Below are 26,652 nucleotides of genomic sequence, written 5' to 3'. Positions count from 1 at the left end.
TATTACAGAACAAAATTGGCGAGATGCAGTAAGACATGCAATAGAAGAAGAACCAAAAATGTGGGATCTTGACAATATAATTGATGCGACTGTAGAGATACAACCGCTAATTATTAACCTGCAAGACGACTCGGATTCCGAAGATGATCCTGTTTATTTTGAATTTGAATAGTTTTGTAAGTAATCGTAGTTTATATCATTTAAAAATAGGTATTAATTAAATAAATGTATCTTTTACAAATTGCAAGTAATTTATTATTTTTGAATAAAATAAAGAAATTTTTTTAAAATAAAAATACAGTTTACAGTACCTACAGTTCAAAAATATTAATATATTTATTTATTTAAAGTAACTAATGTTTTATTCATATACTCTACGACACTGGTCACTCATTTCCACTCAAAATACCTACATAATCGGATTAAAAGTTTTATAGCTGTATTGTATTTCTTCAGATACAAGGTGGGTTAGTCGAAAACATCTTAAACTGCCAGTTTTAGTTTGGTTTTTGTTATTATATCATATTAGCTGTCCTCTCTGTATTTCAGTTCTCTAATGAGGGTCAAACTTGCAGTGAGCTATCAACAAATTATGAACGTTTTATAGGTATTCACATAGATAGCTTTCTCAGTTTGAAAATAAATTGAGAGGACTTCTAGACCATTCGTTCAAAACATTGTAGACCCAGCAAATTGATTCATATTTCCTATTTTTTTTCTTCTTGATTAATTTCAATTTCCTTTTATAAAGTTATTATGGAATTTGAAAATAAATTATTTCCGCAATAACAGGAAGACGAAACGAAGAAAAACATTTGTTTTCACAAACAGGCTCCATGTAAACCAAAGTGGCAATCGTTCTCATTTGTTCACTATCTTAAATGTAGGTACTTATGGTAGTACTTTATGGTTTTCAATAATCAATGTAGATGAAATTCTAATGAGAAGTAAATATTATTATTATTATTGATTATGTATGAAATAGGTCTAGAGACATCATTTTTTATTTCTTTCAGAAAATCCGGTGTTATGAAACTATGATTTGTTGAATTTGTATATATCAAATTTTCCCAATTTTTTTAAGTAATGAATCGATATCATATTGTGAAAGAATAGTGGGTGATAAAAAACTGCTATGAAATACGGTTTCAGCATACAAAAATGCATAAAATTCAGGAAAATTTGTTTAAAAAGTTTTCACAAACATTTTTTGTTGGCTTGTGTTTTTCTTGACCCCGTCCAAAATTGCTCAGGGCATACCTACTTGTCGTTTCTGAATAGCGTGGAAATTAAACATTAGTACATTCAAATCACCTAACCCATTCAATTACTCCTGATAAAAATCGTTCGGAGTCACTCACGAAAAGGTAGATTAAATATTACTGAATCCACAGACAATCAAATAAATTGAAAAAACTCAAATAGGCGATGTTAAAGGAGTGATAACGCCGTTGATTGAATCTATATTGACCCCAAACTCAATCCAGCGATGAATCCAGTATAAATCAATTTGCAATTAAATAACTCATCAAGTTTTCTGAAAATTAAGACACTAAATGTCACCCAATCATCGGCAATCCACGCTTCGCGGTCCCGCCTAGAGGCGCCTCTTCTCCAATCCGGTTCGAAGGACCGAAGTGGGAGGTATTTGACGGAGGCACGTGTTTCGAGTAACTTAACCAGCGTCTACTCACCTGGAGGGGCGTCTGAATGGATGGTATACCTGGAAAACTATAGAGGCAGAATTCAGTCAGGTGGTAAATATCACACATGGAGTATTGCTCAGCAATCAGTTGAATCGTAAAGAGATTTACGAAATCATATCCAAATCCTCAGCAAAATCAAGTGTGGACTCTGATACTTTTCAGTGATAGTGCCCGATTAAAAGTGACTTGTTATTTCTTTCGGTTTTCAAATAGTTTTTTTTTTGCAATAGACGTGGAAAAGTGATGGAACTTCAGCAGTAGTGTCATTGTTTGATAATTAAATCAAGGTAAGCAGTCTATAACAAAGGAAATTATCCAATGTCGCGTCTATTCCGAAATTATGTATCAACATTTTACAAACTGAATCTGGCTTTTTCAGTTTCTCATTATAAAGAAAGCACAGTATGTGAGAGTATGTGAAAATGTACATATATTCAAGTTATCACACACATAAAAATCAAAATATTATCTCCAGTATGAAGTTGCTGTTAATTTGGTTTTCACAACCAAAAATGTATTGAAATTTCATTATTTTTCCTCTTTTATATCTTAAAATTTCGGAAAATAACTACAAGAATCAATTAAATTGAAAATAGAATACAGAACATAACTTTTGTCGAATTTTTACTAAGAATTTTATATTTGTTACGACCTGTTCCGGTATATTAAAACCATTCTCAAGTAAACTGACGCAGATGGACAACAAATCCCTAAATATATCTACAATTATGTTCCCCTCTGTAGACTTACTTTGGTCCAAACCTAGTCCTTATAGAAATCAGAGTCATTCCTAATAAACGTGAAATGAAATCTGAAAGAATATATGAACTAAAATTATAACAAACTAAAAATAGTATACGAACTCGAATAACATCAAGAAATACAATATACAATAAATAACCATATTCTCACTACGAATTCCACTTTGGTTTTTTCCTTCTTTTCACTCACCGCTCAGTATGTAAATAATCAATGCAATTACATACAGCCAATGTCATTTAGGCAGAGTAATTGAACCTAAAATAACAAACATTTTACCTGGATCAACAATATGGTATCTGAGATATCAAAACAATAATTATTTATTAACGATCATTTCTTACTTTTATTTGGGTGACACAACTAGAAATACAAATCAATTCAAAGAACTATGATTATTAAGAAAAAAAAAAAAAAAAAAAAAAAAAAAAAAACACATCAAAGGTGCTGCTTCGTTCCCTCATGCCATATAAAAATTACCGAGTATTGATCCAAAACTCTACTTGTGGATTGCTCCAAACACCAAGGGATCCCAAACTAGTTGTCAAAATTCACAAATTCAAAAAGGGAGAGCTGGATAATTCTAGTTGCTTATTGAGGGTTTTGAAATTGGAGTTTTTATTCAATTCATTTATTTTCAATGCCTACAGCACATTCATCTCTCTTCCTTCACTGCAGGAATAGCAGACTTTCATGTTTTCTTCATTTATTGTGTGGTTTGTTTCTGGTAGATGTCCATATATAGCTGGTATTTTATCTGATAGCACATGCTCACGAATCCTTATTTTGAAATTTCTGCCTGTATAAGCTGCTGCAGTTCCTTAAATTATTACCAGTTGTGGAATTGGCCGTGGTGGTAGTGCGTCCGACTCACGATCGGAAGGTCGTGTGTTCGATTCCCGCCTCGACCAGATATTTTTCTCGAGAGAATTTATCTGGTTGAAGCTGGAATGATTCTGCAACCGTGTTAGGAATCACACGTTAAAAGGTAAGACCTCGTTAGTCCTTAGCTCGCACAAGTTTCTCAACTTCTGAGAGTTGTCGTTCGTATGGGGGCGGCAGCTGATTAACGGAAAAACAGATTTTAAACAGACAGAAACGTCGTAATTATGTTAAATTTCATAAAATAGTTTTTTATGGAGAGCTTTCCCAAGTAGCTTATGCTTTGCATAGTTCTTAGCTTCTTTAGGCTCTCTATGATTCACATACAGTTCGTTTATGATTAATTTTTTGTTTTCATTGGAGATGATTTTCTCAAGTGAGTTGACTGGAATATAGTACGATCTGCTTTATGATCTTCATTTATTTTTGGAAAGGAATCATAAATGCTTTATGTATCATTAATCTGAATGCGGATAATTCATTTGATTATTGATTGAGATGATGAATTTAAGAAATTCACAGTAATTGAAAAATCTATTTGATTTTAACATTGAGTTAAATAATTCAGATAAATCTTCATTGAGCTCCTTTTCCGTATTGAATTCTTTTGAATTAAAATTCGAAAACGAATATAAAAATATTGAGCTCACGAAATGAATCACGATAGGAATATTAATTTCTGTAATTGTAAAGGATAAATGTTTTTGGGGAAAAGAATTTTGGTTCCCTACTTATCCATTTTTGAAAAAAATATGTGGGAAAAATCCAAAGAAATGAAGACGGAAAATAACTTCAAAATAAACTTTGTAAAAATGTGTAAAAAGGATATGGAAGAAAAACAACCGTTTTTTAACAACTTCTTCATTACGAACAGAACATTTGATTTTATGAAACTTACTTTCACCTACTAAGTTTGTACTCTGAACAATTGTACGTTGAGTTAAAAGTTTTAGGGCCAGTACTATGTGTCTATGTTAAATTTGCGACTAATGAATCGAAGACATAAAATTGATCCAAAGTAATCATGATTAGCAAAAGTCTGTACGTTGTGGCATATTATCATTACTATTATTAAGCTCTAATAACGCAACCTGAAACTTATGCATGCTCATGTTTTGAGTACCTACCTATTTTACCTATTATTTTGTACATATTGTTGACAGTCTTTCCGAAGACGAAATGGATTTACACGCAATTAAAAGTAATTGCAGAAAATACAGAGTATGAATAAGGGAACTGATTTAAGTTTAAAGTTCTAGGGAGTAAATTAAAATAAATCAAAATATAAAACTCCACCTTTCTATTGACAAATCACTAACATTATAGTGACTAACATTATTGTCAATTTACTTTGACTCACCACTCTCACTTCATATTTCCTTCAATTTTAATGAGCGTATTTCATTTTTGGTTTATAAAAATGTCTGCTCATCAATTTCCATTATATACCTACAAAATCCACAAGTAGATACTTCAGCACTAGTTTCTACAATAAGTGTATTTACTTTATAATTTTCCATGCATGACTGACTATTTTCAAAAAGTTCATGAAGGTTCAAAAATAATTGGAGACCTGCTACATTATGCCAAAGGTTGTATTAATTTTAACTCCTTTCACTTCCTGAAAAACAAATAAGTCCAAATAAAAAAAAATTGATGAAATAGCAGGCAAACTGAATTATTAGGTTTCGCAATAATCTATGTTCATTTTTCAAGACTTTGAATTTGGAACATCAAAACAATCTAATAATTGACTTCCCCACAGAAATATCTCCAAACGGAAATATATATTTCAGAATGTAAAGAGAGGGCATGTATATTTTGAAACAGAATTTTTTTGGATAGAGAGAAGTATATTATATTTGAATTGAAAGGATTATATTTTTAGGAGTGAATAATTTTTGGGAAAGAAAGTTTTTGGCTTTCTACTACTCCATCTGATACAAAAAAATGGATGAGAGAACCTTCCAAAGAAAGGAAGGAAGTAATCAATTTGAAAATAAGTAACTCTATACATGGATGTGTAGATCATGCAAAGAAGTAACTTTCAGACACAAACTGAGGAGGACTTTCTTTCAGTTTGTGTCTGAAAGTTACTTCTTTGCATGATCTACACATCCATGTATAGAGTTACTTATTTTCAAATTGATTACTTCCTTCCTTTCTTTGGAAGATTCTCTCATCCATTTTTTTTGTATCAGATGGAGTAGTAGGAAGCCAAAAACTTTCTTTCCCATATATTATATTTGTTTTATCTATGCCTGTGATGAAAAATCTCATCAGTTAATATTCTGATATTTGTAATGTTATCGTGTTTTCTTTCATTTCTTGAGGAAACGGTTATCTCGTTAGATTTTTGTGAGGTTCCAGTACCTACTCAAGTAATTTTTTCTAGAAAATATCTTCAACGAAACAAATGGGTAATTCTTCAGTCCACGATCAGGTTACATATATTTTCATTCATCGATAGAAGTGAATTGCGCGAAAAACTTTAAAAATGTTTTTTATAATTAACTTATTTTGATTCATTTCTGTTCCTCTGTCTTTTCATTTCATTTGTATTCCGAACATCTTATTTCTCGCCATTTTTTCTCCTAGAACCCTCCCATTTGGTATCAATAGGGTGCATAAAAACATAGTCCTCTGTATTGAATTTAGGGTGATTTCGTATTCTTTTCAGCATACTCATTTGATACACATATGGGAGTACATAAAAAATAAGTAATTCGCCTTATAGGGCAGTCTACCGTATCAGATTTGGAGCGACTTCGTATTCTTATCAATAAATCGTTTCCCATTTCACTCATATCATTGGGGTGTATGACAAAACCTAGTTCGCCATCTTGGACGATCCGCTTTATTGAGTGTAGAGAGACGTCACTTAACTAACCATGAATTATCATTACAACTAAACACGTATTAAAAATTTCAGCTCTTTCGGTTGATGGGGACTGCTTCAAAATCAATCTGCAAGATTTGGCCCGACCTATTGTAGGTAGGTTGTCTGTACGTCGCAAAAACCCGTCCTTTCATGGGTCTCTTCAATCTTGATAACCGGAAAAAGTCGCAGGGACCAAATCTGGTGAATACGATGGCTGGTCATTATTACGGTGTTTCCACAATACCGGTTGTTTTCTTTGTAAATGCTTCACGCAAGCGCTGCAAGACCATATGACCATGTGGCAAGAACCCCTGATGCACTACGCCTTGGTAAAACAGTGAGCAAAACTTCGACATTTGATCTAACTTAGCGTGCTTTCGTTTTTGTCTTGACTCTCTTGGGTTCAAAATGGTTCAGCCCACTACATGTGTGATGGTAAGAAAACAGTGAGAGCATACAGTGTATAGTATTTCCAATACCAATTGGAACAACACAGAGAAAGAATTCCCGCCTCGACATAGGCGTCGGCATATTATTTTTCAGTGGTAGTTTTTCAGTTACTTATTCTTACAATCATAGCAATTGATCACCATATGGAAAAGGTAGTCTCAACTGAATTTTTCCACCATGAGTAATTATGGAAAACTTCGAAATTTAAGGTAGTTGATTTCCGAGTCGAAAACTATAAAATACAATGGAAACACAAATAATTAAACCGAATTCTCGTCAAACATATGTTTACAATATAATAGAAGCCAACAAAATTGCTAGAAAAATCAAAATTCTTCTTCGCTATATTCGGATGAAGTGGAATCATCATCGAGTTGAATAACGATCGGATTTATAGAACTTTGCACATAATATTTGTTCTCTTCTTTTATAACGTGGGCCACACAGTTCTTCCACACATCACTATTACCTACTTCATCCACCACTCGCCTTATATTGTCAAGCACCACAGCATTCAAAGTCGGTGACTTACATTTCCGCAAGCTTTCTTTCATTGTGGCCCAAACCATTTCAATTGGATTGAACACACAATAGTATGGAGACAAACTTTAAGAGAATATGACCACGTGTTTCACACATCGAATCAATAATATACTTTTTTTGAAAATACGTTGTTTTATGGTCGCCGGTAATACCTTTTTTGTTGGAATCTTTTCGGGTATTTCCATGTCATAATTTCGCATGAAATCAACAATATCTGCTTTTTTTGTGTTATTGTTTGGTATTGTAGTCAATAACCGAGAATGATACGAAGCGTTATCCATAACAATAACCGAATTTGGAGGAATATTTGGGAGAAGCTGCTCACTGAACCAGGTTTCGAATAAACCCGCAATCATATCTTCGTGGTAATCAGCAGACGAATCTTTTATATTTTTGGCCGACAGAAGCAAAGCGTTAGGTACGAAACCACTTTCATTCACGGCATGCAAAATTATAACACGTTTTATCATTGAAGAAGGTGTGTTCAAAGCACAATACTTAGTATCGTCAACCCAGCCATATTTGACAACATCAGGGGTGTCAAACCAAGTTTCGTCGAGGTAGATTATAATATGTCTGCTGGATTCTCGGTAGCTTTTCATTCGCCTCAAATATTCTTGTCGGAGTTGAACAATGCGTGTTGATTCCATTATCACCATCCGATTGTTCAATTTTTTATATTTGAAACCACAAAACAATAAGACACCTCGTAAAGTTTCTAAAGATTTGTAATTCTAATCGGGATAGTCGAGTAATTTATATCAAATCATTTCCAAGGTTACTACTTAATTTTTTTGGTATATATCATAAATTGTTCGCCGAATCACATCTTTTGTAGCACCATCAACGTTTACGAATTTTTTATTCCTTTGTTTTCGTTTCATTGCATGGTCAATAACATCCCCTATTTTAATGACTCGAAGAACTGTCGAACGAGATAGTTTCGTTAACTCGCATATTCTATTCACAATAGCATTCTGTGAAGTGTGACAGTTTTCCTTCTTCAAGCATTCATGAATATTTAAAATTACTCGCTGAACTTTAACATGTAAGTCCTTATTTTCAAATTCCGCATCCCTGTCGATGGACACAAATTCCTCACACGTAATGTTATCATTTGTTTCAAAAGGTCTTCAGAAAGCCATATTGATGAAAGTACCCAAAAACACTAAGATTTTCACAAAAATTGGTTTAAACGATGAGACTCGAATCTTTGGTGTAAAAGTTGAAAACTTTTTCTAGAGATCAATTACCCTAACACCAAACTGATATTTTTGCACTCGACGCGCGTTTCGCTAACAAGGTTAGCATCTTCAGAAGAAGCAAATTGATACTGAATCTAAATACAAGAGTTAGCTGTTTATATACCTAGAGTTTTTTGGTCCGATGTGGACTTTGTTTATTGAATGATGATTATCCTAATTGATTTTTCATAATCATGATGTTCATAATCACTGCCGGGCAGTGATTATGAACACCCCTCGTAGTGCTCTTATTTTTACTGCCGTTCCAATTGGGAATGAATAGACTATACATACATATATTGCAGGTTAAACAAAAGCTTATAATGAAACACCCCTGAGAAAGGCTAATGTATAATGAAACATGTGCTGTGGTTTGGTGAAAATCTCTCAATGAAATGTTACCGAAATACGTTATCATAAATTTCAAAATAATGGACTCATAGTGAAGAGTTCGAATAGCAATTAAAATGTATTAGGTAAACGCAATTATTTCTTGAAGTTCAAAATTAGTCTTACATATTTTTGTTTGAATTGAAAGGGTTATATTTTTAGGAGTGATTAATTTTTGGGAAAGAAAGTTTTTGGCTTTCTACTACTCCATCTGATACAAAAAAATGGATGAGAGAATCTTCCAAAGAAAGGAAGGAAGTAATCAATTTGAAAATAAGTAACTCTATACATGGATGTGTAGATCATGCAAAGAAGTAACTTTCATACACGAACAGAAAGAAAGTCCTCCTGAAACAGCTACTTTCCTTTCTTGGGAAGATTCTCTCATCCATTTTTTTTGTACCAGATGGAGTAGTAGAAAGCCAAAAACTTTCTTTCCCAAATATTTTTGTTATATAGTCAAATTAGTAAATAACTTTTGAAATTCGTGTATCAACAGAAAAATATAGAATAATAGATGAGTCCTGGGCCATTGTTTCTAATTTCGAGTCAGATACTATTCTCATTCATCATGAAAATCGTTTTTTTTTTTCGCACCCAACAATTCGGTTTTATCATACGACTGCATGGTTCCGAAATCATGTTTTCGAAATTCCAGTATAAGACACTCATTCCATTTACGCTAATTGGTGTATGTTGGTGAAACATAATGAGGATTGCACAAGAATAAATTTCTTTTTATGTTTACATTCACGCTTACAATTTTCAACAACAATTTTCATAAATTACATGGTTGTAAGTACAAGCATTTAAACCGCATAAATGTTAAGTGTATTGCTCAGATAGCTTCCAGCAACGGAATTAAAAAGCTACAATATTTTCGAGAGTCGAGTGATATTTTGACAGAAAATAAAAACATTTCTGTTCGAGTTCGACCTTAATTGAATTTTCAAGATACCATCTGTTTTGCTTTGCTCATTATTTTTCTTCAGCAATCACATCATGCAAAGCTACAACTAACTCCTGTAACATTTATTATATAGATTCGAGAAATGGATTTGGATGCAATAGATATAATTTCAAATTACTGAATTGTTGCTCTGAAGTTTTTCGAAGTTATACCTAGTGATATAATATATGAATATGATCCCAGTGATATTCGTCAGTTCATTGAGAAAATATCCATACAAACTTGTTCCACAAAATTTTGAAGCTTTAAGGAAAATGTCACTGAAAAATCAGCTGAAATACAGGCCGTTTCTTTTATCATGTGGTTAACATTGCTATTTTCTAAACCGTAACAGATACGAAGACGATTAAATTGAAAAGAAGGTAACTGTCATCGGGAACAATACAATGGTCCGAGAAAATTTACGAGGTCTCTCGCCCTTCTAGAGTTATATGGGGAAAACCAAAAATGCTGTTTTATTTTTTTTTTTTTCGAATGGAATTGTTATTTCGGAGAATATAAAGAAATCGAAAAAAACTGTTAATGTACTCGAAGTGTACTATGATGATGTAATAATAAATATTCGATGAAACGTTTCGTATCAACATGGCCACCATCAACTTTTATTTTAAATACGGACCTGTCTTTTTTATTACATGTATTGATAAAACAATAAATTCACAATCTGAGGGTATATTACATTTGATATTTTTATAGCGTTTCATTTGAAATAACCACCATCATCAGTGACAGTACTCAAACAGAAAGAAAAATTATTTTTTGATGACCTGTTGAGAAAATGAAATATTTTGGATTTGGAATCCTTGGAAATTCACAAGCATAAACATTGCGGGTGCAACCTGTTGAATGATCAAATGGATTTAGTTTACTCGCCGGTTTTCAAATTAGCATATCCACATTGTCACTAGTAAACAAAATTCAGGTACTCAATCAAACTATGTACCTCTATTATTACCTACAGTGGTGTTATATAAGGGCTAATGTAATCAATTATTGTTAGTTTAATAATGTGTAAGTTTGAAAATTTCCTTACAGGACGAAACTGCAGTAACGTTAGTTACAGATAAAAGTGGTAGAAAGTTTCGATTCTCTTTTCTTAAGTTGTCATTTGATAACAAAATGAGAGAAACAAGAAACTGAAATAGCTTTATGTCACAGCAATTTGTTAGATGTTTTTCGTAGTAGTTGTTAGAACGCTGGACTTGAGAGCTGGTGGTTCTGGGTTCATTTCTCAGCAACGGCGGATTTTTCAATCACTCTATACTCTAACTATTTTAGAAGAAATAATATAACAATAACAAAAAATATTTTTAAGTCGTTTCTTGTTATAGAATTCAATGGTATTCCTCCCATTCAAGATATCCTTTACAAATTGATCCTATTTCGAAATATTCCTGTTATTAGTCGTAGAAAAAGTATAGCCTTCTATTCGCAAAACTGTCCATTACTGGATTATAATAGATTATATAATAATAGATTGAAACATTCAAGAATAGACGAATTATTATTCAATATTATTCAATAACAAATTAATGGTAGTTTTCTGGATTCTCCATGAATGGACAAATCCGATCTTCAAAGAGGAGGATAATTGTACTTCCTTCTTAAATTTGAATGGCAGCTAAAATTAGAAGTGAATGATAATTGCGTGCGTGTATAAAGCATGGTTTTCCCCTACTTTGATGCCATAGATCTAATGTTCTTTTTTCCTACTGTATTCAGAAACAAAGGCGTACCGACTGAAATTGATTGAGGTTTTCACTAATGTTTTCAAATGTGTTGGAACATAAATCGGCTCTATGCCAGTGGCCTAAAGTACATCTTGATCGTAGGCCAGTTTTGAATATCTGCAATGCCATTAAACAGATTTCGAGAATGCAATTCTTAAAAATAATAAAGTGAAATTGTCGAATTTTAGTTTTTCTAGACTAGGTGCAGAATTGCTCTAGCTAAAAAACTTGGTAATCATCGACCCATAGTACTCATCGTTGATATTGATGGCCTGGCCAACGTCCTTCTTAAAAAATATGGACCAACGATACCGCCAGCTCATAATCCTTACCAAACTGTGACTTTTTCGGGATGCGTTGGACGTTTTTGGATCTCATGTGGAGTGGGTCAGTTGTCAACTGCTCCAGAACCCATTCAACGAACACATGTCGTCGTTTACCTTAAGTTCCTGGGTCAGTTGAATTTTTTACCGGTCCAGGCCCAAGTCACGACGCAAAATTCACCAAGTTGTGGTCTGCGAAAGGCCGAGTTCTTGTGAGCGAAGTGAAATCGACTGCTTTGGATTCTCCTGCACACTCTCACAGACACTGGCGATGTTTTTGCCAGATGTTGCTTGTCATAGATGTACGGCTGCTGATCGATCGTTCACTGAAACAGTGGAATCAAATTTAATAATAATAATAATATTTATTCAGTTGGTTCATCTATAAATGACATATACAAAATTGAAAATACAAACTCCGTGCACTAGAGGCACAATATACAATTTGCATAGGTAATATAACGTGTTAAAAATCACACGTTAAAAGGTAAGACCTCATTAATCCTTAGCTCGCATAAGTTTCTCAACTTCTGAAAGTTGTCGTTCGTATGGGGGCAACAGCTGATTAACGGAAAAACAGATTTCAAACAGATTTTTTTAAACAGAATATATAATAGCCAAAACCTTAAATAATCTGCTATTTATGCAACAGTATCGTTATTAAAATTGGACTAAAATATTGAATATGTACATACTATATAAAAGTCAAAACCAAAAATAATCTGTTATTTGTGTAACATCATCGTTATTGAAATCTTTCTAAATGTTACACATGTACAGGGTTCCAAGCTATCATCCATATATTCTTTGAGAGAATAAAAGGATTTATCCAGGAGCAACTCTTTGATTTTATAGTTATACTGGTTCAGAGCCAGATTTTTCACTGTACTTGGAAGTTCATTGTACATTTTAATGGCCATAAGCCTGGGACATGATTCAGATACAACTAATCTGTGGGTTGGCACTTCCAACTGTAAGGAATTTCCGGTAATATAATTCTTATTACCATTAAGAGTAGGAAATTTGGATACTTATAGTGTTTTACATATTTCAATATCTCATAAATGAATATACTTGTAACAGTCAATATTCTGAGATGAGTTTGCAATTTGTCCTTCTAGTAACTCCTGATATATACCTTATGGTTCTTTTTTGAATTTTGAGTATTCTGGAACAATCACAATATTACAATAGAATGAAAGTATGGATGGTAGTACATTAATGTGTGATCTATGTGTGATGTGTGATCTATTTAACATTTAACAAGAGACCATTGTCTGAGAACCACTTCTGGGTTCTTTTATTTCATCAGATGCTTTATTAACTGTGGCTTTAATATTTTCCTTAGTTATCAATAAACATGTATCATCAGCATACATATCGAACTGATCACTATAAAAAGCATTTACATATATTATGTATAAGAATGGACCTAATTCAGAACCCTGAGGAACCCCGAGATAACAATTTTTAGATTCTGATTCATTTATGCTAGTATCTACCCTCTAAGTAACTTTCAAACCATTGCGATCTACCAGATCAGATGCCTTACATAAGTCTATGAAAATCCCCAGCGTCTTTTTAGCTTCATCCAACTTCCTGTACACGTTGTTGAGGAACTGTGTGATCGCTTGACTTGTGGGCAATCCCTTGCGAAAACCAAACTGGTTCACATTGAATAGACCCCATTTATTAAAAAAGTTATCAGTAGGCTTGAAACATATTTCTCAAATACTTTTGAGAATGGGCTAATGAAGGAAATTGGTCTGAAATTTTGTACGTCAGTGTCATTTACCTTCTTATGAATTGGCACAATTTTTGGAATCTTCAGGCACTCAGGAAAAATCTCAGGCACTCAGGAAAAGGAGCAATTGATCAAGTAGCTAGGAGGTACTTATTTATGCACCATATTACGAATAGTCCTCTCGGTAGAACGATTATGGCGACCGAAAAATGGGCTAAGCGCGCGGTACGTTGCCCAAACGAAATACCGTGGTGATTTGGCAAAACAGGCTAAATAACCACAGGCTAAATAAACAGATGTAACTTCAACAAAGATAGCCGTTATCAATTGTCAAAGTTCGGGAGTCTCTCATGGAAGACCCGTCACATACTAGTTCATTTGTGGATACTCACAGTTGAAACTTCGTAAAAGAGTTTGGTATGATATCATTCCAGACAATACCTCGATATTTATAACATGCAATAGGTATTGGAAAACATTTTTCAGATTTTCTAGTTCACAGCAGGACAACAATAAATAGTGTGATCACTTTCAAATTGATTTCAGAGTATAACTCTTCAACACCTGAAAGAATTTCCTCTCTGGGGTAACCAGAGAAGTACAGCTTGTCAAGTCTAGGAAGAGACTTGAGAACACTTCCTCTCTCTCTCTCTCTCTCTCACTCTTACTGTCTTCTAACGAACCCAGATCTAGCGGGCGGGTAAATAACGGAATTCAGAAAGCTCTTCCTTCATTTGACAAGCTGTAGTTGGTTTGCAGCAGGCAGTTACCAGATCCTACTGTAAAGAAAAGCTGAATGGGAGGAATGTTTCTGTAGGTTTATGTGTTCTCCGTCCCTGTTTGCGTAATGGCAAAGCAATTACGGTGACAATCTCGATGATCAATAGACATCATCGCCCATCGCGTGATCAAGGCGACAGAAACCTAGGAGCATTAACTATACTATCGCTGACCGTCACTCTTTTTGGCCATACACCATTCCTACATGAATTGATTTATTTTATCGTTTCCATCTTCTGTATATTCTTACAATATTTGCTACAGAAATTTTTTCATTCCTGTTAATATATGCAGTTACTCCATTTTCTGGATCTTTTTGCTTTCTCTGAAATACATCGAGTAACTTTAGAAAACGGCAAAAATAAAGGGATCCGAAGTAAGCAAAAGTCGATTAAGTATATCTTCGTTGCACTCTATTCTGGAAAACTTTCTAGAAAGACTCTCTCTGTACAGTCGAAAGTGTTTATTTCGAGCTTCCGCAGCTTCTTCCGATAATTGTCCAATCGGTAACAAGGCATGAGCTATAAAGCTTGATGAGTAGACCAATATTTTGTGTACTGTATAGGCGACAGTTTGCCAAGAGTATAAATTTATGTACATTTCTGCTGTACTCTTGGCGAAGCTGAATATCATTCTAAGTTTATTTTAAAGCCAGATGACAAAACCTCCAATATTGTTTTGAATCTTTTTGACCAATTCTATGTCAATGCCGGTTATTGAAGCTGCTTTTCCAGCGTTCTGGAAGAATCTTCGTGAAGTGTTACCTTTATTAGTGTTGCCATACCCAGCGTTAGGAATATCCACGAGTAATCCCAACTTGTCATTAAAATCTCCTTGAATTTGTTCCTTTGCATTTTGAATATTTTTTTTATCATTTTTGTCGGTTAAGCGACTCTTGTAGACTTTGCCAGGTAACCACCTAGCCATTCTTGGTCTTTTTCTAATAAACGACTTTCTGTTCTATTATAAGCAAGCCGTTTACGTTTATATACCACTTTGAAAGTCTTTACGACTTTTTGAAGTTCATCACTTTTTCCGGGGGGCACTTGGTTATTTCAACCAATTTTTCTTCCAAATCCTGAAGCTTTCTGTCAAGCAGTCGCTGTGGACTTGCTCTAACAAACTCATGTAGTTTTTTCTTGTCATAGATATAACAGAAGGTCTACAATCTGTAACAATTGATGAAATATCACTCAAAACTCTAATTTTGCGTTAATTTCAACAGAAAAATTCTATGAAATGTGAATACTTGTGAATGATTTTGCTTCATAAATTTATTCTAAAAACTTTGAAGTACCATGAAACGTAAGTATTATTTTGTTGCAATTAGTTGCACTTGTTCATAATATCCACGATTGCTGAAGAATGACGAAAAATACAAGTTTTTTATTATACAAATGATTTTACACTCTATATTCGAAAATAAAGCCATTAAATAAAACGTATGTGTCTTAAAATGTAGTACATATCTTGACCAACAATATCCATAGCAATTTTTTTCACCAATATAACACAAATGAAAATTAATAAATAAGCAAACAAATGAGATCTAAATTATTTGAAACAAACACATACGTGGTGAACAAATGCTAGGTTTCAACTGCTCTCATGTCACAAATAATGGACATACACAGGTAACGATGGTCACAAAGGATGACCCATTTATCTACCTATCTTAATTTCCATTATTACCTGTGACAATTGAAGTTGACAAATTTCATTTATGGCCAGGTTTTAGGTGATTTTACCGCTCTGTGCGGCCTTTGCAATGTAAACGCAAAAATAGGTTTATATACGACATCGCTTTAGAAACCTCCAAAATTATTAATATTTCTTTATTATATTCTTATACATATAAACCTTTCTCTTGAATCGCTCTATTTAAAAAACTCGCATCAAAATCCGTTGCATAGTTTTAAAAATCTAAGCATACATAGGGACAGACAGCGGAAAGCGACTTTGTTTTTTATTATGTTTTAAATCTGTTTTAAAAATCTGTCTGTTTTAAAATCTGTTATTCCGTTAACCAGCTGTTGCACCCCTACGAATGACAACCCTCAGAAGTTGAAACTTGTGCGAGCTAAGGACTAACGAGGTCTCACCTTTCAACGTGTGATTCCTAACACGGGTTGGACGATAGCAAGTGGAAATCCATTGTTCAGACTAGGGCTTGAACCACCGACTAACACGGCAGTCAATTCGAGTGAGTGAACAAAGCACCCATGTCGAACCGCTTGGCTACCGACCGATATTGTAGCATTAAGTTATCAAAGAAATAACATCTAGTGCTCTGTTTGGTAGAATGGTGTGTGTGGTTTCCAGTAGTGTGAATAGCTTAGGGCCTGAAGAGAATAAAATGGCCTCCTTGCAAGGCCGTGCCCAGGGGGAAGGTCAGGAGGTCCGCACCCCCTCCTGCCAGTTCTAGTGATGTTCCCTGGGCCTAGTGATGTACCCTGGGCCTTGTGATGCACCTAGAGTGATGTAGGCACGGCCTTGCATCTTTCAATTATTCACAACTCCTCGGTTTTTTATATTTATCGTCGCCAGCAGTATATTTTCTGTCAAAACTTTTTTTTGGATACTCCTATTAACCTATTAACTATTTCAATAACGGGTATGTCTTGGGATCTATGGACTTTGTTTGCTATGAAAATAACTACTCATGACATTGACCCCGACGACTTGACCTTCTATCAGGTGGTTCTTACGTGATTTAATATTTCACCTCTCACATTTAGTATATTGTGTAGGAATCCTGTGAGTGATATCTGATTCAATTCCATAACGAATATTCGGAATACAAACCGAGTAGACAACAGTGTTTTTCGTATGGTTCAATGTTCATATAAATGTATTTCTTTCGGAAGGATTTTTTTCGTGTAGTTCAATGTTTATATCAAAGGAACTGTTTCAATAGGGTTTTTCCTTTCAGTTTTTGAAATTGATTGCTTCCTTCCTTTCTTTGGAAGATTGCCACATTTTTGTGTGTCAAGATGGAAAAGTAAAAAGCCAAAAACTTTCGTTCCCATTTCCGATTTACTTATTATGTCTCTTCGTTCCGTTTTTTGCGTTTTCAAGGATTTTTCTGGTAAAGACTATTTTCAAAGAAATGGATAGACTTTCGTAAATTTGAAGAGAACATAATAATGTCAAATAATATAGATTGACAAGGTACTTGAGGCCGAGAAATAGCGAACCTGGTATCAACAGATAGGCGCTTTACTCAATAAAACAGGAAGTGTCAACAGAATTTTGGAAATGATATTTCAGAGAACAAAAACCTTCAAATTTGTCCGCTTTTCTATTCATCAGATTCTATTGAAGACAGAGTCTATTTGCATTCACTAACAACCAAAAATGAGACAAAAGAAAATATTAATAAAGTTGCAGTAAATCTTTGACTCCTTCTCAACTAAGGAACCAATCTAGCTGCAGGAAAAATGTGGTGAACTTTAGGATTCGTATCTACTTTGGAAGTGTTTTATGATAGAATAATGATTTCTGGAGTATTCCATTCTCTCATATAGGAATGTAGGCTTTCACGGCTGGCGTCAATGTATTGGTTGCTTTCCAGGTTTTGCCGTGGTCTTCTTTGGTTACAATCTTCAGACGTTTCAAGTGCAACTGCGGCAGTTGACGTATCAACTGAAACTGAATCGCCAATAAGAGTACTTCGATCACGCCACTGAAGATGACTGCTGTAGTTGTAGTTGAAAAATTTGAAGATTGTAACCAAAGAAGACCACGGAAAACCCGCAAACCAATCAAAACATACTACATTTCCTACGATGACATATGACGTATTTGAAGTTATAAAACAACGATAAAAATGAAAACAACATGTTTGATCCAGGTGAAATCTTAAATTTCTCTAAAAGTAGCCTCATCTCTCGAAATAATAGTCTCAATTCATCCATAATCCTTTATTTTCACAGAATGCCCCGCCTGGCTACTTTATCGCACTACAATGTTCCTGGAGACACCCCTCCAAGATCACCGTGCAGTCCCTCCAGCAGTCCCACAGCAGGGATTTCATCGAGGAGCGTCAGTCCTTCTTCACCACGTTCTCCATTGTCTGCGCCAAGACATAGCGCCTTCTCCCTAGTTTATCCCAAAGACCTTCAACGGACCAAAAATTATTTAACAGTTAATGGTAAGTGCATGCAGTCGAATTAGAATTTCACCTACTTCTCACTATTCTATCTAGTGAATTTATTGTAAATATTGAAATGAAAACATTTACATAGAATCATTATTTTTCTTATCGGGTTTGATTTTTCCCAAGTTTGTGAGGAATTAGGAGGCAATGGCTCATGCCAACCAACATCTAGTCGCCAATTACCCTGCCTGAGGATTTCTCTTCTCATGGTCAAGCTAACTATCAAACGCAATGGATCATGAAACGACACCAAACCTTTCAGAACCACTTTCTTAACACCAAACCGTTATTTTAACACCTTGGCATGTGTTTCGATCACCAAATGATCCAAGTTTGGTGTTGGGAAAAAACTCCAGTAATATTCATTGCTACACCAAAGGTTCCAATCAGTGAATCATAAGTACAGTATTCTTTGCCAAATTTTTCTTTCAACAGCATTTCAGCTGCTGAAGCGTTCTGAATTCATTTTCAGACAATGGTCTGGAATGGAGAAATGATCCATTTCGCCACATCAATACCAATATGTTTAGTGGTTTCTTCTATAATACGTAATGCTCTATATAGAGATTTATTCTGTATGACGAGTTGGTGATACACCAAAGAATTTCGTTGAACATTTTTTGCAAACTATTTTTCCTAAATCTTTGTCAAAGTTTCCAATTTCTTTAATACGTATAGTGTGGACTTTCATCATATTTTCATTGTCAGCAGTTAGTTTAAGAGATCATTGTGCCCATCACAATCTACATCTACTTGCTTCTGACAGATTTTCTAGTCTCGTTTCTGACCGGAGCAGCAACAATTGAACTGTTTGTTTGAAGGTGATTGACAATGTTTCGTGATGAATTTCACTAGTTCGGACTTCCATTGTCTATTATATAAAATGATTTGAAATCCCTGAAACAAGTAAAAAAGAATAATTAAAAAAGAATAGTTGAAAATAACAATTATATTAAGCAACAATAAACCTGAAATGAAATGATAGTAAAATAACCTACAAGTAAAAATATAATAATTGAATAAATAAAAATTAAAGGAATGCAAAAAGAAAATAATAAAAATAAAAAAGTGTAGAGATTCCAAGTCACGTTAGTTCAACAATCGAAACGTCGTGAACTAACGTGACTTGGAATCTCTACACTTTTTTATTTTTATTATTTTCTTTTTGCATTCCTTTAATTTTTATTTATTCAATTATTATATTTTTACTTGTAGGTTATTTTACTATCATTTCATTTCAGGTTTATCGTTGCTTAATATAATTGTTATTTTCAACTATTCTTTTTTAATTATTCTTTTTTACTTGTTTCAGGGATTTCAAATCATTTTATATAATAGACAATGGAAGTCCGAACTAGTGAAATTCAACAATTGAACTGGTTTCTCATTAATGGGGTCTTCAATGGGAATATTCTTCGAGTCATCATATTTTTGCTACTCCTCAATTTCAATCGTCAGTTCCGATAATGAAAGATCTTCTATAGTCCTGGCTATTGAAATCGTGGAAATTTCGTGTCCATACTCATAGATCTTTGCATTCATGTTTAGTAATTGGTCAATGGAATATATAAAGCTTCTTTAGATCTGAAAAATCCATCTGGTGATTGTTTCATCAATGAGGGTCATGACTGATGCTCTATCATTCGACGCTATATCTATAGTTAGTTGTTCATTTGGTCCATGTAGTCACTGAGATAATCCTCAACTCTACTTTCTTTACCTCATTGGGGTTAGCACGTACTGTTCTGTTATGTTTCAGTCGCATCTCCATTATTTCCTTCGGGTTTCTTATACTGATTCCACATTGTATTACAATCCTGAATTTCATCTTTTAGTGATTATTTCTCGAACAGGAGAAATACAGTGACAGTTTTTTTTGATGAAATGGACACCAATATGTCTTGGCACAATCATGTCGCTAGAATTGCAAAGGCTGCTTCTCGAAAGCTTGCTGGATTCCATCCAGAAAAGAGCCATCCGCCTGATTGGTGACGCAAACATCACGTGCAACCTTGATTGCCTGGAACATCAAAGAAAGGTTGGAGATTTGTCTCTCTTCTATAGATACTTTCACGGGAGGTGTTCAAGTGACTTGGCACATTTGATTCCACCAAGAGCGGTACATATCATCGATATGCGATGGAGTGTGGCCGCTCATCGTTTTGAGGTTCAACTCAGTACACCTCGAACTTCACTGTTTAAGAACTCTTTCATCTGGAGAACTGCGTTTATGTGAAATAAACTTTCTGAGAACGTTTTTTCAAATGGATTTGATCTCCAGCGATTCAAAACCAATGTGAATCGCTACTTTCGCACTGGCACCGCTCTGAGAGCGCCTCTCGTAGTGCTTGTGTTTCGTCCTTGAGAAAAAAGTCTCTTTTGATGATAGGATTTGTATAAAAATTTGTCACTACCTGAGAAACAAGGGATACTGACAAAATATGCTGCTTTTGCAACTTCTTTCACACATTTTGAGAAATCTTTCAAATCGAATAGAGCTTCTTTGTCAATAATTTGTTCACCCCATTTCAACTCAACTGGTTTTGGAATTCATTCAAAAGGTCTTTCTTCAACTGAGAGTTCTTCAAACGACTATGATGTGTACTTTACTAGGAAAGTTGACCAGTCTCTCAAAATTCAAATTCTGGACCAGAGGCAAATCTCTAATTTTGGAGATCATTCAATCGATTATGAATTCAAGTCTGCCAAATCATGTTGCCAATGTTTCCATTACCTAATCCCCATTGTCTGCTGTCAACATCATACCAGACATTTCATGTCTTGCTAGAAGTTTACTGATACTCTCATTCGAAAGTGAAACACTTTTGATAGCACTTGATTCAGTGTTTCAAAGAGGTTTGTTTTCTGTCTGATTCGTTTGGGTAATATTCAGATATGTTGTTTACTCAATCTGCTACGGTTTGATTTCTTTGATTTTCACCTTTCTAACTTTTCTTGTGCTTTTAGTTCAGCAGTTTGCGGTGCATTTTATAAATTCATCAGACTTGTAATATTTTCATTTTTTTTTGTATAAATTCTCGCTTGTAGAGCTAATATTTCCTTCTCTAGTCTCAAGTGTCTTGAGTCTAATAATTCAACTGGATCAGGCACTGACTCAATGCCATTTTTGTTACCAGAGAAATTGTTTGGCGAATTAAATTTGAAGGAAGGTCCATTTTTATGACTCATTACCATCCTTCTGCATTTCATGTAATAGTCAGTGTCACCATAGGCTCAAATTCCTTCCAATTCTTATTTGACTACTTTCAAAAGTCAGACTGACCTAACAACAACTTTTTCTAACTTCCTAGTTTAGTATTTATGAAAATGAGATATTAATGTTCGGATAGTTACACTGTGACGTCTGAAAAGGTGGAGAGCTAGCAACAATGAAGTCGTTACCAGCTGAAGTGTTCGGGGATACCATTCGATTTTCAATATAATTTTCAGCAGCAATTTCATTCTTGAGCTTGTGTCACCCATTGGTGTCAAACTCATTTGTGATTTTAGTATCTCTTACGTATTCGAAACTGCTCTCCATAATCGTGAGTGCCTGAAGAGGCTTGTGATTTTCCATACTTTGAAAATGATCAAGATGAACTGTATCTGTATCACCCTATTCAAAACAAAATATTTTTGAAACGTAGTATTTTGAATGAGGCGCCACTTCTTTTACCAATTATACTATACGTAATTTTTCCTACACGTTCGCTGAGATCTTTTTTTTTGTTACAGGAATGAGTGCCTTAATGTACGCAAACTCTATGAACCCTTTAGTAACGTCTCCTTATCCTCCTTATATGTGGCATCCGATTCCAGGATTGTTCCTGCCCTATTCTCCTGCCAATCGTCCTGAATCGTTGAGTCCAGACCGTGCCACTTCGCTGGATCAAGGATGTATTCCAGAACATGCCAAAGTTGGTGAGTAACTTGATTTTGGAAATCATTAAAGTTTGTTATTTCAAGACTGCAATTTTGTAATCAGGTATGTACTACATGGGCTGAAAAGTCTAGGGCAGAGATTCTCAAACTTATTTTGTCCACCGCCCTCTTCGAGAATTAATTATTTTCTAGCGTCCCCCAAATTTTTTACTTTACCACATCTTAAGAATCACAATCGCAGTCATTATATTAATAATTAAATTATGTGTGTCATGTGAAAATAAGACTTTCTGATGAGGGTAATGTTATTCAAACAAACATTTCAATTTGAATTTTAAAACTAAATGTGAAGGATGAATTTGATGATTTTTAAGAAGTTTGTTAATATCAGGCTCGAATTTACTCAAGAACAGCCGTAAGTCACCGCGTTCGGTAATCCGCAACCGAATTCTATCTTCAGTTAGCAACGTTAACACAGCACTAAATTCACGTTCACAGAAATACGATGATGGGAATGCTATCAAAAACGATGGACCACAATCCAGGGTACAATTGCGGGATTGGCTTTTGTAGCCAAAATTCTTGGTATACATTTTTCAATTTTATTTTTATTTCCCCGCTCGTTATCAGTTCCATGAGTTCTTCTTCCAGCTGGGGTGATCCTGCTGTGTTGACATTTGAAAAAGGATCCAACACGTAGTGCGGTATTTCCAATTTTAAAAGGTCCTGGAGTCGTTCTGCAAAATCACTGTGGGGGTTCTCCAAATGTTGGCAGTAAACAAGAAAGTCGTCGTTGTTGAAGCAAAGGGACAAATTAGGGAAATTGCGAAACTCACGTCTGTGGATATTATTCTTGTATAAGAGCAATTTGGGTACAAAAGCAGCAATGACCTTTTTTGTTTTAATCAAATTGAAGTCGTCACCTTGAAGTTGGAGATTGGCATCATAAAATAATGTATACAGGTCTGTCAAGTACGCAATATCATTCTTTGAAGTGATGAGGTTGTCGTGCAATTCTTTGTCTTTGTTTTCCAAGAACTCTATTACAGAGCCAAATAGATTGTGAAATCGAGTCAGACAATTACCTCTTGATAACCAACGCACTTCTATGTGAAATAGCAATCGGTTGAAATCTTCATCATTAGCAACCCAAAGCTGATTAAATAATCTATCATTAACACAGTTGTTTCGGATTTTATTGACTGCTTTGATGATATATTGCAAGTGATTGAGAGAGGCGCTCACTCACATTTTTCGCAACCAAATGTTGCCTATGAATGACGCAATGTACAGCGAGCACATCTGGAATTTTATTTTTTAAGTACGCCATGAAGCCTTTGTGACGTCCTGTCATAGCCGGAGCGCCATTTGTAGCAGCTGATATAATATTCTTCAGTGGAATTTCTTTCTCGTCACAAAATTTTTCCAGTGTATTATATAAGGTTTTTCCTTTTGTATCCGTCTCTGAATTTCTGGCAAATAGTAGTTTCTCATGTTTAATAAACCTCACGTATGACAACAACAATGCTTCATTGGTTGGTAAAGTAGACTCATGTAACTGAATTGAGAATTTAGAAGTCTTCAGATGATTGCACAATGACTCTTCAATATTTTCAGTCATCTCATCAATTCGTCTTTTCAGGGAACTATTGCTCAAAGGAATTTTTCGGATGATATCTGCCGCTGGTTTATAGAGCACAGTAGTTATTACTTATTTTATTGCCGGTAAAATTAAATCTTCTCCAATAATGTGAGACTTACCTGTTTGAGTCATCAGCAAAGAGATATTGTAGGAAGCTCGAAGCAGTAGCGGTGTTAGGGTAGGGCGCGGTTGGGCGACCGCCCAGGGCGCTGGATATAAAGGGGCACCGCAGGCCGCCGCAGCGCCCGGGGCGCTGGTAGTGCTAAAACCGGCACTGGCTCGATGGCACGCGTGCTTTCATATGAGGCAGCGAGCGGGCCTAGTACTTTCGAAAATGGAGACTAGAAACTTCTCGCTTCGCATTGAAGCTTATCGCCATCTACTGTACAGTTTAACAACTATCGGACAGAAAATAGTTACTGTCTAGTCCCCTAGATGGCGTTACACGAGAAAACACGCGTTAAGCGTAAAGGAGCGGTGTTAAAAGCAAAAAAACATTTTTAAATCAGCCATCGCCGACCTAAACCGCTTCAACGCCCCCCAATCTCCTCTGTGCCCTTTACTCCCCTCTATAGGCCTCCATCGCCCACAAGGGGGCGTTATCGCCCACTTTGAGAAATACTAGTCTAGGGCTTAACACATATATGGCGCCAGTTCTATTGCATTCGCCGATTTTTCAGTTAGTACTAACCTTCAAAAGGAAGCTTTTGAAATTTTATGATTATGAAGGCTTATAATTGCTCCTGCATATACCATATTCGCTAGATTTGGCTCCCAGCGACTACTGGCTATTCGTAGACTTCAAAAAAATGCTCACCGGTAAGAGATTTCGCTTGAATGAGAAGGCAAAAGATGAATCGTTCTACAAAAAAGGTAGTGAATTGTTAGAGCGACGCTTGCTCTTGAAGGAGATTACATTGATGAATACAGCCAATTTTGAACAGAAAAAAAAAACGTTTTTTTTTTTCTCAGACCTGGGACTTCAGCAGCCCAGATGTTAATCACTTATTCATATTCGAGACATGACATTCATAATATGAGAGAAATATATAGAACTCGAAATTGAGTTCTTTTTCGCTGATCAACTATTTCTGAGTATGAATATCAATTCAGTATAATCGTAAAGAATATAAAAACTTTTCCACTACAGAAATAAAATCGATAATTTTACGTCAAAGGTCTCAATAGCAATATCGCACTTTTTGAGCATTATTTCGAGGTATTATTTATCGTACTAATTGGTACCGTAATCTTTATTTTGTCGAAGCTTGCATTGTTTAATCGCCAATTAAAAATATTGATAACCAGACTGCGGTTATTAATCGCTGATATTCAAGGAAAGGGTTTAATTGCTCAGAAAAATAAGTGTTTTTTGTTCAACATTGATATGAGTATCACAATAGTTTCGAGGTAACTTCAACTCAATGATTTATTAACGATAATTAAAATTCAGTACATTCATTGTTCAATAGTCGGTTTTTTGTTAAAAAAATATTTTTCTTGTGTTACTTTTTATTTATTTATCTATTTAGTAGACAAGCCTGAAATACAAAAAAAAATATAAATGTATCACATTATTACATTATTAAAGTATGTGAATATAATGAACATTTAAAGCACATTTAAAGAAAAACAAAATATACGTACATATCTATAGATTGTTAGGTTAGATCACAGTAAAGAAACCCCAACCAAAAAATTCCAAATATCATGAGTTGTCACTAATGTACTTTTTCAATAATGACTCAAATTGGTTTATTGAATCAGATTATTTTACAATGTGATAGTTTATTGAATTCATTTGAGTCTTTATGAAATATACTATTCATTCCAAGTTTAGTGTTAGTTTTATCAAAATAAAAATTGTTATTTCTTCAAGTACTGTAATCATGAACATCCTTATTTCTCAATAAGAATTTTTTGAAGTTATTGGTTATACCAATCCTTCATGCAGCTCAAATATAAAGATCATAGTCATAAATAATATACGTTCTTCAACTGAAAACCAGTTTAGACATTGTACCATCAATTCAATTGCAATTTAATTGGGCTACATCCCAATATTAGTTACATACCCCGATTTTGAAGCTTTTGCAATTGCGCTATTTTATTTTTACTTTGTAGAAAAAGTAATGTACAATAATCAAAATGAGGTTGTATTAGACTTTTAAATAGAGTTAACTTAGCATATATAGACACTTTTTCACATATCTAGAGAGAAAAAAAAGTTTCTTAGATATTTTTTTGAAAATAAAATCTGCATGGATTTGTAGTTCCAAACTTGTATCAAATATAAAACCCAAATATTTATTTTCAGTCACAATTCAATGTTAACATTATCAATTTTTATAACAGCATTTGTCCAAGCAATTTGATCATATACTTATAAGATGATCATACTTTTTGTTTTACTGTTTTTCAGTTTGAATTTATTATTAGATGAATATGATTCAATACTATTTAAAGACCTATTCAATTAAACAAATGCCTGATGCACATTTTTCTGTATACAATAAACCAATGTATCATCTGCAGAAAGATTTATACAGTGTGACCCAGAAATGTGG

General features: G+C 34.4%; 1 protein-coding gene across 1 annotated transcript in view; it reads left to right on the top strand.

The window, feature by feature from the left end:
* The first annotated feature begins 1,747 nt into the window (after positions 1–1,747).
* The window catches only part of sens (senseless), a 79,935-nt gene continuing 55,030 nt past the window's right edge, over positions 1,748–26,652 (top strand). Inside the window, exons 1-3 of the mRNA XM_074180266.1 lie at positions 1,748–1,993; positions 18,338–18,555; positions 22,297–22,482. Coding sequence (XP_074036367.1) covers positions 18,339–18,555; positions 22,297–22,482 — 403 coding nt within the window. The 5' untranslated portion in view covers positions 1,748–1,993; position 18,338. The remainder of the gene's footprint in view (positions 1,994–18,337; positions 18,556–22,296; positions 22,483–26,652) is intronic.

The sequence above is a fragment of the Leptinotarsa decemlineata genome, unplaced genomic scaffold (genome assembly GCF_025532065.1).
Source record: "Leptinotarsa decemlineata unplaced genomic scaffold, Ldec_3_MD MMD2_tig00026294_RagTag_RagTag, whole genome shotgun sequence".
Taxonomy (NCBI): domain Eukaryota; kingdom Metazoa; phylum Arthropoda; class Insecta; order Coleoptera; family Chrysomelidae; genus Leptinotarsa; species Leptinotarsa decemlineata.
The sequence above is the reverse complement of the archived record's forward strand: the minus strand, read 5'-3'. Positions and strand labels throughout refer to the sequence as shown.